Below are 14,507 nucleotides of genomic sequence, written 5' to 3' on the forward strand. Positions count from 1 at the left end.
TAAAATATTTTTAAAAAATTATTACTAAAAACAAAAAATTGTAGAAAATAAAAAATTCAAGTTTCAAAAAAACAGAAATTATGTTGGGCTCGTCAGGTCCACCATGGGTTTCGTTTCGATAATCCAAACTGTTCAATGTGTAGAGCTCGTCGAGTACTTTATCCCTGTAAAATATCAAGTTGATCGGATGAGATTTTTGTTAATAATTTATTTTGAAAATTATATTTACCATTGACAGAAATCTGATCCGATCAAGTAGCTATTGATATTTGATCAACGTAATTTTTTACAGGGATAAAATAATCAACGAGTTCTACACACTGAACGGTTTGAATCATTGAAACAGGACCTGTGGTGGGCCCTCACGGGTCTAACAGCACGCTCTTATTCGATCGCAGATTGGAGAGAAGCCTAGCCCATAATTTTTGTGTTCCTACTAAAGGTGTTCACGGTTCTGTTGCGGCCGGAAAATCTCTAATCCGCCATCTGTCCGCCGGATGGGCGGATTGAAAAAAATCAATCTGCATTTGTCTGCCGAATTGACGGATGCGGGTTGAGTGAATTGACGGATGGATGCGAATCGGTTTAGCGGTTTAAACTTTTACAAATTTTAAACATAATACAACTTGTCAACTTTTTATTATTATTATAATCTAACTCAACATAACTAAAAAATTATCAAGTAAATTGTCAAATATCAATAAAAATACATATAACAAAACCATACATTATCAAAACTATTTCATTACTTTTCTTTATTAAAAAACTATTTAATTTGATTTTTTTTAAAAATGATAAAATTAAGCCTTATATTTTCTATACAAAAATACAAAATATCAACCCTTGCCATTTGATAAAAAGATTTCTATATTGAAAACAAATTAATATATAAACTCTTTTTCAATTGAAAACACAAATACAATATCTAAACAAATTGAAAACACAAAATCTTATAAATTACTAATGGTGCTTGTGGTTTGGCGGTTCGGTTGCGGCTAAAGGAACTTCAAACCCACCATCCATCCAAAATTAGGTGGATTGGAAAAAATAAATCTGTAACCGTTTACTCGTCATCACGTATCCGTCTAAAATGCGGCAAATCAATTCAGGGCGGATCGAAATATCCGCTGCTCACCTCTAGTTCCTAGACTTATGTTCAAACTAGATACAGTTTTTATTTTTTAAAAACACATCAAACTAGTTTGGTTTTTTTAAAAAAAAAAAAAATTAAAATCAACCATAATTTAAAAATATATATATATATAAGAAACACTATAAAAAAAAATTGTGAAAATTTATTTTTTTCATAAAAAGCATTTTCAAATTTTTTACTAAATTTATTTCTAATATACAATAAACGAAAATACAGAAAATGTTACCACAGTAATAATCTTTGTTAGTATCGGTTTTATGGTATTTTTGAGTTCAAAGTACTATAAAAGGGATTCCTAATCTTTTCTCCTTTTTTGTCGAAGTAATATGTGGAAAATGAATTTTTTTAGTGTGTAATAAAAACACAATATGACTGGTCTAAAACAGTAAGTTTTATATCTAAAAGCAAAATGTATTAACCCCACTCAAAGTTGTAGATCACATAAGCTTACAATAATAAAATTTTATGTATTATTTATACACACTCTTTAGATGTGTAAACAAAATAAAACTCCGATAATGATTTTTCATCTTTTGTAACAATCCTTTAAAAGATGCATTCTTCGTAAACTATTTCTTTATGATATTGTTCTCATTCAACAACAATATGAGCCACTTAGATGAGCAGCCAGTGCTTGCTTCTCCAATTACATGATAAAATGTAAGGAAATACTGTGTGGGGGTACACATCCCAGTTATATATAAGTTTGATTATTATAAATGACATAATTTAATATTATGAGAGTTATAATTAAAAAAAAGAGAAATGTTATACACTCTAAATAATCTATCGAATTTTTTACCAAACCCTCTCATATGGGTATGGGACCCACACAAACCCACATGTGAGTAACTCCCCACACCCATGTGAGAGGTGTGGTAAAAAATTAATAAATTATTTGAGATCTCTAACATAACTTTAAAAAAAAATTGAGTTATAACTAAACATCATATGAGGTATAACCAAACGACTTTTAGTTCATAAACAAACATCACAATATGTCATAACTAACAATACAGTAGATTATAACCATCAATTCAAAAGTTGTAACCAAAAGTGCATATAGTACCCACTCTAATGTTGTATTTGGTTGGAGGATTTGAGGAGGAATTTGGAAAAAGAAAGGAAAAATGTGTGTGAAATTAAGTAAAATATAGATATATGTTATTCACATTTCACTTACCTTTTTTATTTATTTTTTTCAAATTCTTCTTCAAATTTCTAACCAAACACAGTATAAAGAGGGTGTATACGGTCGAATTTCCTTTAAAATGTAATATGGTAATCCTTTTGGGGAAGAAAGTAGGCTAACTCACATGTGAAATGGAGAAATAGTGAAACAACTTTGAGGCCATTATAGTTCAAAAGAAAATGCACTAGTTGCATAGGAAAAAAATAAAATAAACTTTTGACCAAAGAAAGTCACAAAAAAAATTTAACAAAAAGAACGGTTTCTCTCCCTTTCGGATATGAATGGGAGAGATCTATCAAATGATGCCTCATGTCAGTATTTTTCACATATTAAAAATTTTAAACTTGTCCACCCAATCACAAAACCCACCGACCCATCTAATATGAGTTAAGTTTTTTTATTTATTTTTATTTTTTTATCGAATTCAAAATTCAAATTTGCATTAAATCTGAACATTTGATTTGTAAAACTACTGATGTTACAACCATTGTTACTCTCTAGTTTGTACTTCGAAACAAAACACAATTTGGCTCAAATCCCATCAGCAATAAAAAAAAAGAGAAGAAAACCAATGCCAAAGCAATGATGATTTCTCAAAGAAAATGAGGTATTTTTTTTCCTCCGATTGGGAAATCAAAGGAATCAAATTGATAAACATAATGATTTGGCAAGATTGAGCATATGTTTTGTCTCTTTTTTCTCTCTATATACATGTAAAAGCTCTATGATCAATGACATACTTGCTATTAAAGTCAAAAAAGTTTCAAGAAAAACAACCCAAAATGCTCCTTCATGGGGGAGATAAAAGAAACAAAAAGAGAAAGAAAAAGATTAAAGAGAGGCTCATTGTCCAATGGCATGTCAAGCTTGCCCCATTAACCTCAATGGGAAAATGGGTTGGCAAAGAAATGATTTGGAGAAAATATGGACCATCTTTGTCAACGGTCAGATATAAGGGCCTCATTAGGGGATATTATCCTTTGTTTAATTATTCATTAATCCCATACTATTTACTCGAAAGATGTATTTGACTCAAATTATTATTTCACCAAACAAATTATAGTAGGTGGCTGATCTTGTCTTCTATCCAGCCAATTAAAATCGGTCAGATCAACTTTACTCATCTTGTAATGATTCATTTGATTAGTCTTTTTTTTGAATAATTCCTTTGATTAGTCTAAGAACACCGTATAAGCATGTTAAGGTGGTACTCCAGAGTGATTGTGGCATTATCCCTCTATGTTTTTCCCCCTTTTTTTTTGGCCATGTTTCCTTCATGTAGATATGAACATGTACAAGCTCATGTTATCGATTAAAAAGCAAAAATGAAATAAAATTTTATATTGACATTGAAGAATTTGCCACTTTGAGAAAATAGCTTTCATTGGCATGTATAGTTTTATTGTATTCACATCTTGGATATCAATAGTAGAATGTGTCACAACTGAAACTAATTCCATTGTATCCTATTAAGAATTTTAAATAAGACTGTTATATATCACATGATTTTTTTCATCATTTTATATTATCAGATTATATGACAAAATATTATTTATTTTTAATAATTATTTGTAAAAACGAATCATGAGTACCATAGAGGATGTGATATAAAATGGTGATACAGACCAATTCTTTCTTCTTTTTTTCTTTCTTTCCATTTGTGCTTCAATGGAGCTCAAGCTAGCCATTCTTGATTCAACTATTTCTTGAGGCATTTGAACATGATTATAATGCCAAGAAATGAAATAAAAAGACTTCCCCAATTTGATGACAGGCCTTTGATAGAATATTTGAGAAATTGCTAGAGCAATAACTATAATTAGAAAATGTTTAGAAACACTTGACATCAAATTGTTGAAACCACGTTTTCTTATGCTTGCTGAGATCAATGTCAATACTAGACACTCAAACCTATTTGAAGCCTTAGACAAAAAGGCTAAATGAGACCCTTTTAATTTGTACATTGTAGTGCTTTGTGTTAGCAAAACTGAGAAATTAACTAATAATTTTACATCTCAAAAAGCGAGAAAAAAAGAAGTCTGTTAAAAGAAAAAAAATACAATCTATATTTTTTAAATTGATCATTGTCGATGCAACAAGATGTTGAGGACTTCATGTATATTACTAACTACGCAAGGGGAGGGGAAGTTGGGGATCAAACCCTAGCCATGATTGCCTCACACTCTATAAGTGCACCATAATGGTTCGAAACTAACATAAAAATGCATCGAACTCAAACACACACTTACCTTGTTTGCCACATGGAAATATCTACCTCCGACTATTGGCCAAAAGAGGGCTGCCACGTGTCCCTGGTACCATCTAAGAATACGACTAGGTCTGGAGTGGACCGTCTATGCTTCTGGTCCGATACTTCTATAAATAGAAGGCCTTCTTCTCCTCCTCCAATACAACAAGAGAGATAAGTCCCTCTTGGTACTACCCATCCTCAGCAAAATCGGCTCTCTCCCTCTCCTGCTCTAAACCGACTCCACTCGTATCTAGTCCTTATCAGCGACTCAGCGCCACATCAAAAACCAGCCATCAATAGAACCATATCAAATACATTCAAAGGAAAAACTGCAGAAAAAAGAAACTCAAATGTATCTACTATCGACCCAATGAACTCGTCGAGTGTAAGGACCGATATATTTTCTGTAAACCCAAGCAACAATGGTGAGGTAGGTATACACGAAAAAGGGTAGCCACAAAAATCAACCTACAATTTTGAACACAAAACTCATTGCAATGGGTATAGACATTGTCAACCATCAGCAATCAAGAATGCTGATGCAAGTATCAAGTTATTTCAACTTTCTATCATGGCAAGCCTACGTTCAATATCTCTCTCTGAACCCGTGTCATCAAAGTCTTCCATTTCATCATCATCACTGTCCTTGTGTTAGGGATGGCCTGGTTTGCAAGCTCATTCGTCTAGGGATGAACACATTAAAGTAATATCTCAAAATGCTTTCTTTGCCCTTGGATGGAAAGGACTTCAAAGCATGTTTCAAAAAATTCTTTCGGTTGGATAGTGGATACATTTTCACAAGTGACTCATACCTTTCTTGTTCCTTCAATGTCCATGACTTGGAAACTTCTTCACCCATCTCATCAAACTTCCAGCTCAAGAATGCCGGACCAAGATCAGATCGTAATATGAGCCTTTCCTCAAGAACGTGGCGTTTAGTGCAATCAATAGACCCAGGAGAAACACATGTGCAAGAGTTGGATCTCCCTTCCCCAACTGCTTGCTTAGTGGTTTCTGTAGTTCTTCCTTTGAGGGGCCAAATTTGCGTGCCCAACCATCTTGAATTTTCAGAGTCAGCATCCTGGCCATTAAGATTCTCCTTCTTGGGTGGGCCAGTCCACTCTGGAACATCAGCCTGGAAGCGGGGCCCAACTGGAACAATCATTCTTTGCAGATGATCACCGATGAAGTTCAATAGCCTGATTGACCGTCGAGGTGCTTGAAGATACACTTGTTTTGGCTCCCCAGAACTTGGGGAGCTTGAACTGTGAACTGAATCATCCAAATCCAATGAGTTTTTTGGATTGTCGAGGTTCAGTCTTTTGGGGCTTACCAGGATTGAACCACTGATTGATTCGTCAGACTCAATTGAAGGACAGATATCATGGTTAGGTGGACCCCAGTCTACCACATTATCCTCGCATGTCAATAAACTGCCTGAACTAGACGAGTTCAAAAAGATTTTCTTGTTAAAACTTCCAGTGGAGTCAATCGAATTGAGTAAGCATGAATTTGAAGAGGCACGAGATAACTGTCCTTTACTCAGATTTGTGACGCTTTGCTGATTAGATGTTTCTGAAGTCAATCCACGTGCATAAGCAAACTTATCTTTTAGAAACTGCTGCAACTTTCGCTTTCTCTGAAAAATACAGATACTCGTTCCATTAGAATGGGCAAGAGCAAGAGATTGACGGTCACCATAAGGAAATCACAGCTGAAAATCTCATTTGCAAGAATCATAAATTGATTAACAGCTTCAGCAGAACAGAAGTTAGCTCTTCGGTAGATAGGAAATATATTTGAAATAAAAAGTCTGAAATGTGATTCCAAGTAAAGAAAAAACACTAGTTATTCTATTACATCAAACGAAAGTTCTAAAATGTGATTCAAGTTTTCCATTCTTTTTCTCTTTGTACAAGCCATGGACACAGGCATGCGATATAACACACGCGCCTAGGATTTTCAAAAAATGCAAGGCAAGACACAACACGTAGAAGACACATGCGAAGCATATAATTATTTATTACATGTCAAATAAATATTCTCATCAAATTCATCATCCTCGATTCCTCCAGCATGTTTGACACATGTCCAGCACATGACACGACACGCGTCGAACACCAGTACGTGACCCCTAAACAGGTGTATGTGCTTCATAGTGTACAAGTAAGACACAGCTTGGCAGACTTCAAAATTGCATATTTGATGTACTTCATCCTTTGACTTCTCTTTCTGATATGAATTCTTTGTTTGGTTTCGTTTTTCTGAAAACAGTTTTCAGAAAATTCTACTTTCTTATTTTTCGTGTTTTTTTGTTTTTGATGAATTTTTTTAATATTTTAAGTAATTTTTTTTAATTTTTAGATATACCTAACATAAATATACCTAAAAAATAAAAAAATTGTGAAAAAAACCTTTTAAAAATTCACTAAATACCAAAAATACAAAAAAAATACGAGAATTCAGTACATTTTTTGTATTTTTATGTATTTATTAATTTTTAAAAATATTTTTTCACAAATTTTTTACTTTTTAGATACATCTAAGTAAGGAGCATCCAAAAAACTAAAAAAAAATGTTTAAAATTTTAAAAATATTCACTAAAAACAAAAAAACACGAAAAATGAAAAACTCAGTTTTCAAAAAACTTAATCCAGAAAACTCAAACCAAACACACTTTTCAGTGTGTTTATGAATATGAATTGAAACAGCTGGTCACTTTCATCAACATGCCATGTAAAAGACCTAGTTCATATCATTCTGAACTATCTGTAGAGAATCTTGTAACACCAATTCAATAAACAATGTCCAATGTAATATAAACATGACAAGGCACAAAAAAAATAATTTGAAGAGTTGACTAACCTAATAAAGGATATGGCTAAACAATGTCCAACAATTATTATATACATGAAAAGTAAATAAAAAAAAATCAAAAAAAATAATTACTGTAAAAAGGATAAATTTGACATAATACAACTTCCATACTCGCACAAATTACTCAAAAAGTCATCCGAGTAATGCTAATCAAGTTCACAAACATACATAATGATCCAAATTACCGACACATGAGCAAAGAACAACGTTTTCAAAATTCAAAGTTCCTACGACAACACCACAATGTTGAATGATCCCACTCCCAATCCCTGTACGATCCTAATTCTCAAACAGTCCCACTTTGATTCTGCTACATTAATGATTTTACGCCGATTTGGATTGTTTGAGAAATCTAGGATCACTCGATCCCATGATCTAGATTGCAATTGTGATAACCACACTAGCACATACGTTGAATTACAACAAAAGTAAATGCAAAAACTTAAAGCTTAGGAAGTTATGATAGATGAATGGAAGGTATGAAACAGTCCCCAGCTCCACTGTTTTCGGCCATATAATTCAATTTTCAAACAAATCGATAAACTTTAAGTGTTGCACCCCTCCACCGATCCAAAAAAAGACAAAAAAAAACAGAGAGGAATGACTTGAATTGGGAAGTGCATTTGAAAGTCTGTGTACTTAAAAACATTTATGAGGATAAAGTTTATTAGAATGTTCTAGGTTGATATCGCAAAGTCGTAAGACCTATACATCTAGGCTATGTTACAAATTCTACTAAATGTATGAAGTACCCATATTGGAGATTCGACACTGGGATAAGGGTACGAGATATGTATCAAACGTGTGTAGATGGACATTTACCCAACAATCAAGGATGGACCTAGAGGGTGACGAGCAAGGGCAATCACCAACCCCCACAATTTCAAAAAAAATTCTTATTACACTAGTACACTAGTATCTAGTACTCTTTAGTTGCCACCCCCTACTTGCTCAGTCACAATTACTACCACAAGAAAGTTGCACCTCTCTGATGGGGCTTATGCACTCCACAACTTTCTTATGTTATGGGGTCACGAAGATTGAATTGAGTTGCCAATGCTTGTCAGCAAGCTGAAAAGCCGTTTCTCCTTTCTCTAATAATAAGGTAAGCTTCATAGCTCCCAACCTACACAAGGACGCTGTTGCCGCCACTTACTAAGCGCTAGTTCTATCTCGGCTAAGCAAAGAACCAAGGTGGGAATAATGAAAGAAAGAAAAGGGGAAAAAGCGGAGTACAGGAATTTGTACTTATTAGGCCCATGACCTAATTATCTCCAAACTATAAAGTCACGCCCCCTTTCGATTTTAAAACAATTTAAAAGGTCACCCCTACATGGGTTTGATGGCCTGCTAAGCCTGCCCATGATTTGTAGGGCTTGGGATCATTGTTTAGGCCCATAGACCTGGGTTGGGCAAATTTTTTAGGCCCAATTATAATATGGGTCGATTTTGGGAAGAGTGATTCAAGCCCGCCTTGCCCCAAAACTATGTTTTATGATATATTTCAATGTATATTTTACATGGTTTAATTTTAGTTTTTATAAGCATAAATTATGTACTACTAGTTATGCAAAGAATTAGTTATAAAATTTGAATTACTAGCCTTGAATAGGTTAAAGAGACACCCAAGTGATTAAATTAATTATAATTTTTATTTTAAAATATGAAGAAAAAATATATATTAAATAATATCCACGTCATGTGGCGAGCTTGGGATTTTTTTATTGTTTTTGGATGGGTTTGGAAATAAAGTATAGGCTTGATCCAATGTCAAGCCGGGTTTGAAAAATGACTTCAAATGTTAGTATGTACTACGTGCCCGGCCCGAGCCCGAACCCACCCAAGCCCAGCCCATGTCCACACCTCTCTATCCAAGCTTGTTGATTAATACATAATCAAATATGTGTTTAATTATAATTTAATTTTTATTTGAAAGGCCTTGAATACATTACTAAATTGAGCCTAATACATATAATAGAGGATATCTACATGGTGGATTATGAGACATTTAGTAGTCCAGTCCAAAGTTTTAAAAAAAAAAAATTTAATTTAAAAAAATCATCAATTCTTGGGTTCTTCTCCTTATTTATGGTGATTGTGTTTAACTGTCCATTTGGTATACACATTTGGGCTAAAATAGCTATATAAGACAAATTTGACTATTTTAGTCAAATATGACAAAATATCACATCCAACCCATAATCATCTCATTTTTTCTCTCACAAAAGTCAAAAAAGCCAAAAAGCCTATCCCAAATGAGACTTTTTAGCCCCAGGCTAAAATAACTAAAAAGTCAACTCACATCCCAAACGAGCATTTGTCATAAGTGGGAGAAATAGAAAAGAGGCTGTGTACCACTGCACTCGACACTTAGATAAGAGTATGAGATATGTGTCCAACATGTGCAGTCGGAAATTTACCCAATATTCATATCTAGCAATTCGAGTTTACCATATAATTATGCATGAAATATTCATATCAGGCATGGAATGCTATATGTCACCTTGTAAATACCGCTCGATCCTAGAAAATAAAAGAACGATGTTAAGAAACAAGAGTATTGCACATGTTTGGGAACTAAATGAATTCGATGCTTAAACACATAATTGCACACCACCACCAATACTGAAGTCTATGTAATATAACCTATAGCCCATGTTTGTTTCGCGGGATAGGATAAGATGAGATAACAAATCCGGGGAGGTTGAGATTTTGAATACAAAGGAAGGTAATTTCAAAAATTGGCCTCCAATGGATTATCCCTGCATATGTTATCCTACCTCGAACCTTGCCCACTGGATTATGTAATCCTGATTATAAGGGATATAAGCCCCAAGCTGGATTGCTTATCTTTGTGACCATTTGTGGAAATAAACATGGGATAAGGGGGGAATAAGACGTGCTTTCCTATCCCGATTACCAAGCTCACTATTCCAGCAAAACAAACTTGTCCAAAATGCTTACTAAATGAAAGGAAAAGACATGAGGATCTTAGAATATATAAGAAAGACAAATTACATTACTAGAGAAGAATGCATTTGCAACAACTTGAAAGTTAAAAGAAACCTCAAATATGTCAATCAAAGAGAGAGAGAGAGAGAGAGAGAGAGAGAGCATCGGCTGAGATGGTTTGATCATGAGTACGAGGGCAAAGGTAGGTAGACACATGATATGGCTTATCTTATGTGTTGAGCAACAATTATTTAAGACAGTTTTTAAGCTCTCTAGAATGTGTTGGTAAGCAAAAGACAAAGGATAATGTTGCAAAAGAACATCTAATGGTGAATGATTCTGACAATTTGGTGGTGGGGGGGATAAATCATAGAACAAGGTTTAACAAGTCCAACATATCCATCCCAAGTTTGTGCAAAATGGGAGGAAATGCTAAGAGAAGAATACAATTTTCTGCTTACCCGAGGAAATTCAGTAACACTTAAAGCCATAACTTTTCGCACTTTCATAGTTTGGTTCCACAATGGTCGAATTGTACTCTGTGATGGTCCTGAAGTACAAGGATCTAAGGCGAGTCTTTTTATCCAAGACAACATATCTGAATCAGAATACTTTCCAAAAGCAGATTTTGTTTGCCCAACCCCACCTACATTGGGCAAAGAAGCTTTATCATTTTTTTTTCGTCTGTCAGAATCCATCTCAATATGCGATGCAGTCACCTTCATTCGTTGAATGCAGCAAATTTAATATCTTATCTCTAGCGCATCCAACCCTGAAAGAAAAATTTGCACACAATGAGCCATGCCAACCCCCAAAAGTAGCACAGAAAAAACCTTCAATCGGGATTGTAACTCGCATATAAATAATTTCAAAAAGTATTTTGTCCCCAAAATCAGAATTGTTGTTAATTTCTTATATGGTCAAGTACAATGCAATGGCGACATCTAATCCACTTCATTGAAGCAAACATAATACTATTTGACTTTGGTATCGTTTTCATTTTTGTTGAAATTTTTTAAAAAAATAAATAAAATAAAATAAAACTTATGGAAACTTGTTTGGTAAATTATTTTGGGGAAAATTTTCTGAAAGTTGTTTTGTAAATTTTCAACACTTATTTTCACACAAGAAATGAAAATTATATGAAAAAAGAAATTTCCAAAACATGAAAAAATGAAAACATTGAAAATGAAAACAACAATTTTGGCCCATTAACACAACAATATCAAACTTCAAAACTCATAATAACGATCACGGTCCAAGCATTTTCATAGCAAATGCCAAACTAATCTCAACCATTAACACTTTTGTAAGTAGTATATTTGAAATAGGGGTATAACTTGAGTGGGTCCAACCCGAACAATCAAGTCTACCACAATTTTTTTTTACGATTTGAGCAGTATAATTTCAAATTTGATGAGGGACTATGCTAAAATTTACCAAGCCGAATTAAATTCAGACAAGACCTAGACAGTAGTTCTCACAACCCAAACAGCTCAACCAACCCGAATTATATTATTAATATATAAATTATATATAATAAACATAAACATCAAAAATTAATAATTATTGTCTCACCATTTGGATTAAATCGTATTACAATGTAATATATTCTACTGTTTGGTACACATTAATCAAATCTGAATTTTATTATGTTTTATTCTTCCACTTTTTCATATGGAGCTTCTACAATACACTCTTCTTTTGGGTGTACCATATACAAGATATAACATTTTCTAGTTTTGATATCACTTTGTATCATGATCAAACCACTTTTGCTCATAACCAAAAGAACTACAATGAACATAATCAAATATCACTTGAGGCATAACCAAAATAACAATTATGTAGTATCATAAGGCCATCTCCTAAGTTGCATCAAATCTTTCATCAAATTCTAATTTGATAAAAACAGTACTCTAGCCGTTTCATCATATTGGTATCAAATGAAATGAGCGGTACTTTTTTTATCAAATGAAGGGAGCATTTATCCTTTCATCAAATTTTGCAAGTGACCGTTGGTGGACAACCTCCTGAACAACTGGTTTTGGGTTGAATTTGATGAAAATTTACTCCAAAAGGACAACCGGCGAGATTTGATGAAGCTATTGGAGTGCATCATATAAGATCAAACTTTTTATCAAATTTGTTTTTTGATGAAGCGGTGGAGATGCTCAAACCAAACACCAATTGAGCCATAACCAAACTCTTTGGTCAAAACCAAAATGAAAACAAAATAGATTATAACTGGGGTAATGAGTCACAATCAAATCATAAGCAATACGACACTGGATTATGACCAAATACTATAAAAGGTCCATTGAAAGACACGGAAAAAATGAACAAAGATCCACAATGAGCAGAACAAGAGAGTAGAGTTTTGGGAGATTAAAAAGTATCAAATGAGATTTTCGATGCGAATGAAAGCAATATCTAAAAAACAAACCCCAAAATTCGGATATTTCGAGAGGAGGTCCGAGAGTGTCTCTCGGCAAAAGTTTCCAAATCGAACCATTACTCACTGCGATCCGTATGTACATAGATTATATATGCGTATATGTACAGAGAGAGCTAGAAATGGATCTACAAAGTTCAGATATACAAATATTACGATGATAATGGGGGTTCTAAATGGCTTTTGGCGTCTACACTTTCTCTCACTAACTTGAGAGACAGACAGAGAGAGAGAGAGGGCATTTGGAAACGAACCTTGGCTGGTTTTTTGGGCAGGCTTCATTGATGGAAACTGTAAGGTGTTGTTTCTGTGTTGCAATGGTGAACCATCGCCCCAATCATCGTCTGATACAGAGCGACGCGAGAGAGAGAGAGAGAGAGAGAGAGAGAGAATGACGGGTTTGGATTCTGGATCTTGCGTGGGTTCGGGCTTTGAGGATTGTGCTGACAAAAAAAAATGGAATTTTGCGATTTTAACCCCCTAAATAATATTTCTGTCAAAAAAAAATACCATGAAAATATGACAAAAATATCTAAAGTTTGGAATGGCTTATAAACGCTCTATTTATTTGAGTAAAAAATATTTTTATAAAACAAAAATAATTCATCTATCAAATTTGAATTTCCTCTAATTGTTTGAATTTTATAAGCTAAACGATCATGTGGACGATCAGTGCAATTCTTGTCATTGTGATTTTTACTTTTGTTAACTGCGATTATCACTCTTATTCTTGGATGACTGACATGCACAAATTTAAAAAATTTTAGACGAGTCAAAATTCAGTAGATGTAACATTGCTCCTTATAAAAATATGAAAATATATTTTTTATATTTTTTGATGTTTGGTTCAACAAAAATAAAAGTTAATGGTGTACACATAAATTTCTTGTGGATAAAACAAAGACATAAAAATAGAGTATTCTACTCTTAAAAAAATTGACTCGGGAGCTAGACAATTTTTTTAATTTTAATTTTTTTTTAACAAAAAAATTGAAACTACGTGAGCGCATCATAACTTTTATAGACCCTGACTCTAGGAAAATTAGGACTCATTTGACAAGTAGTTGTTTTAGCTTAAAAGTCAAAAAATTATTAAAAAAATCAAAAAACCTATAACTTATATTAAAAAGTCAAAGATTCATTTTTCTCTTTACTTTTTGCACATCTTTTCGTAAAAAGTCAAAAAATCATCCCAAACATACTAATTTTTTTTACCTCATATTTTAGCCAAAAAGTCAAAAAGTTACTAAAATAACATATTCTCAAACGAGACCTTAGTTGACAGTTAGATTTAACCCAACCCAAATAAATGGGCAGGTGTAATAGTGGGCTTCAGACCTAGTTCACAATTAAGGGTCATAGAGCTTTGCGACAGGAGTACATCGCATTGTCCAAAGACTTACGTACCCCTCAAGTGTCGAACCAGGACAATTTGTGTAAAAAAGGCCTGAAAAACCATTGAACCATCTCCTTGGTGGTGGAGCTTGACAGCTTATTCCCCAATCAAAGTGCAAATACGATGGTGATGAGATAAGTTGACACGAGGGTTTGATACCTTGTTCTTGAATCGAATGGCAAAATCTTCTCTAAGCAGTGTGATGAATATGACAAATTTGCAGGGCGTTGA

General features: G+C 33.6%; 1 protein-coding gene across 2 annotated transcripts; it reads right to left on the reverse strand.

Annotated features, from left to right (window-relative positions):
- Positions 1-4,387: 4,387 nt before the first annotated feature.
- On the reverse strand, positions 4,388-13,387 carry LOC114298342 (uncharacterized). 2 transcript variants are annotated; one of them, XM_028242902.2, is made up of 3 exons: positions 13,135-13,387; positions 10,887-11,197; positions 4,388-6,235 (listed from the first exon to the last, which is right to left on the reverse strand). In XM_028242902.2, the coding sequence occupies exons 2-3, from the start codon at positions 11,148-11,150 to the stop codon at positions 5,234-5,236; spliced, it is 1,266 nt and encodes a 421-aa protein (XP_028098703.1). In that variant the 5' UTR covers positions 11,151-11,197; positions 13,135-13,387; the 3' UTR covers positions 4,388-5,233. The 2 variants fall into 2 exon arrangements, with proteins under 2 accessions (XP_028098703.1, XP_028098704.1); XM_028242903.2 differs by having other exon boundaries at positions 12,872-13,286.
- Between the last annotated feature and the right edge of the window lie 1,120 nt (positions 13,388-14,507).

This window comes from Camellia sinensis, chromosome 10 (assembly GCF_055761805.1).
Source record: "Camellia sinensis isolate YWXY chromosome 10, ASM5576180v1, whole genome shotgun sequence".
NCBI lineage: Eukaryota > Viridiplantae > Streptophyta > Magnoliopsida > Ericales > Theaceae > Camellia > Camellia sinensis.

What these genes read in the sequence shown, in the direction of transcription:
- LOC114298342 (XM_028242902.2), bottom strand. Translation starts at nt 11,150, where the DNA reads ATGAAGGTGACTGCATCGCATATTGAGATGGATTCTGACAGACGAAAA. An exon ending in GTGTTACTGAATTTCCTCGG is followed by an intron (nt 6,236 to 10,886) that starts GTAAGCAGAAAA and finishes TGTATTTTTCAG; the next exon opens with AGAAAGCGAAAGTTGCAGCA.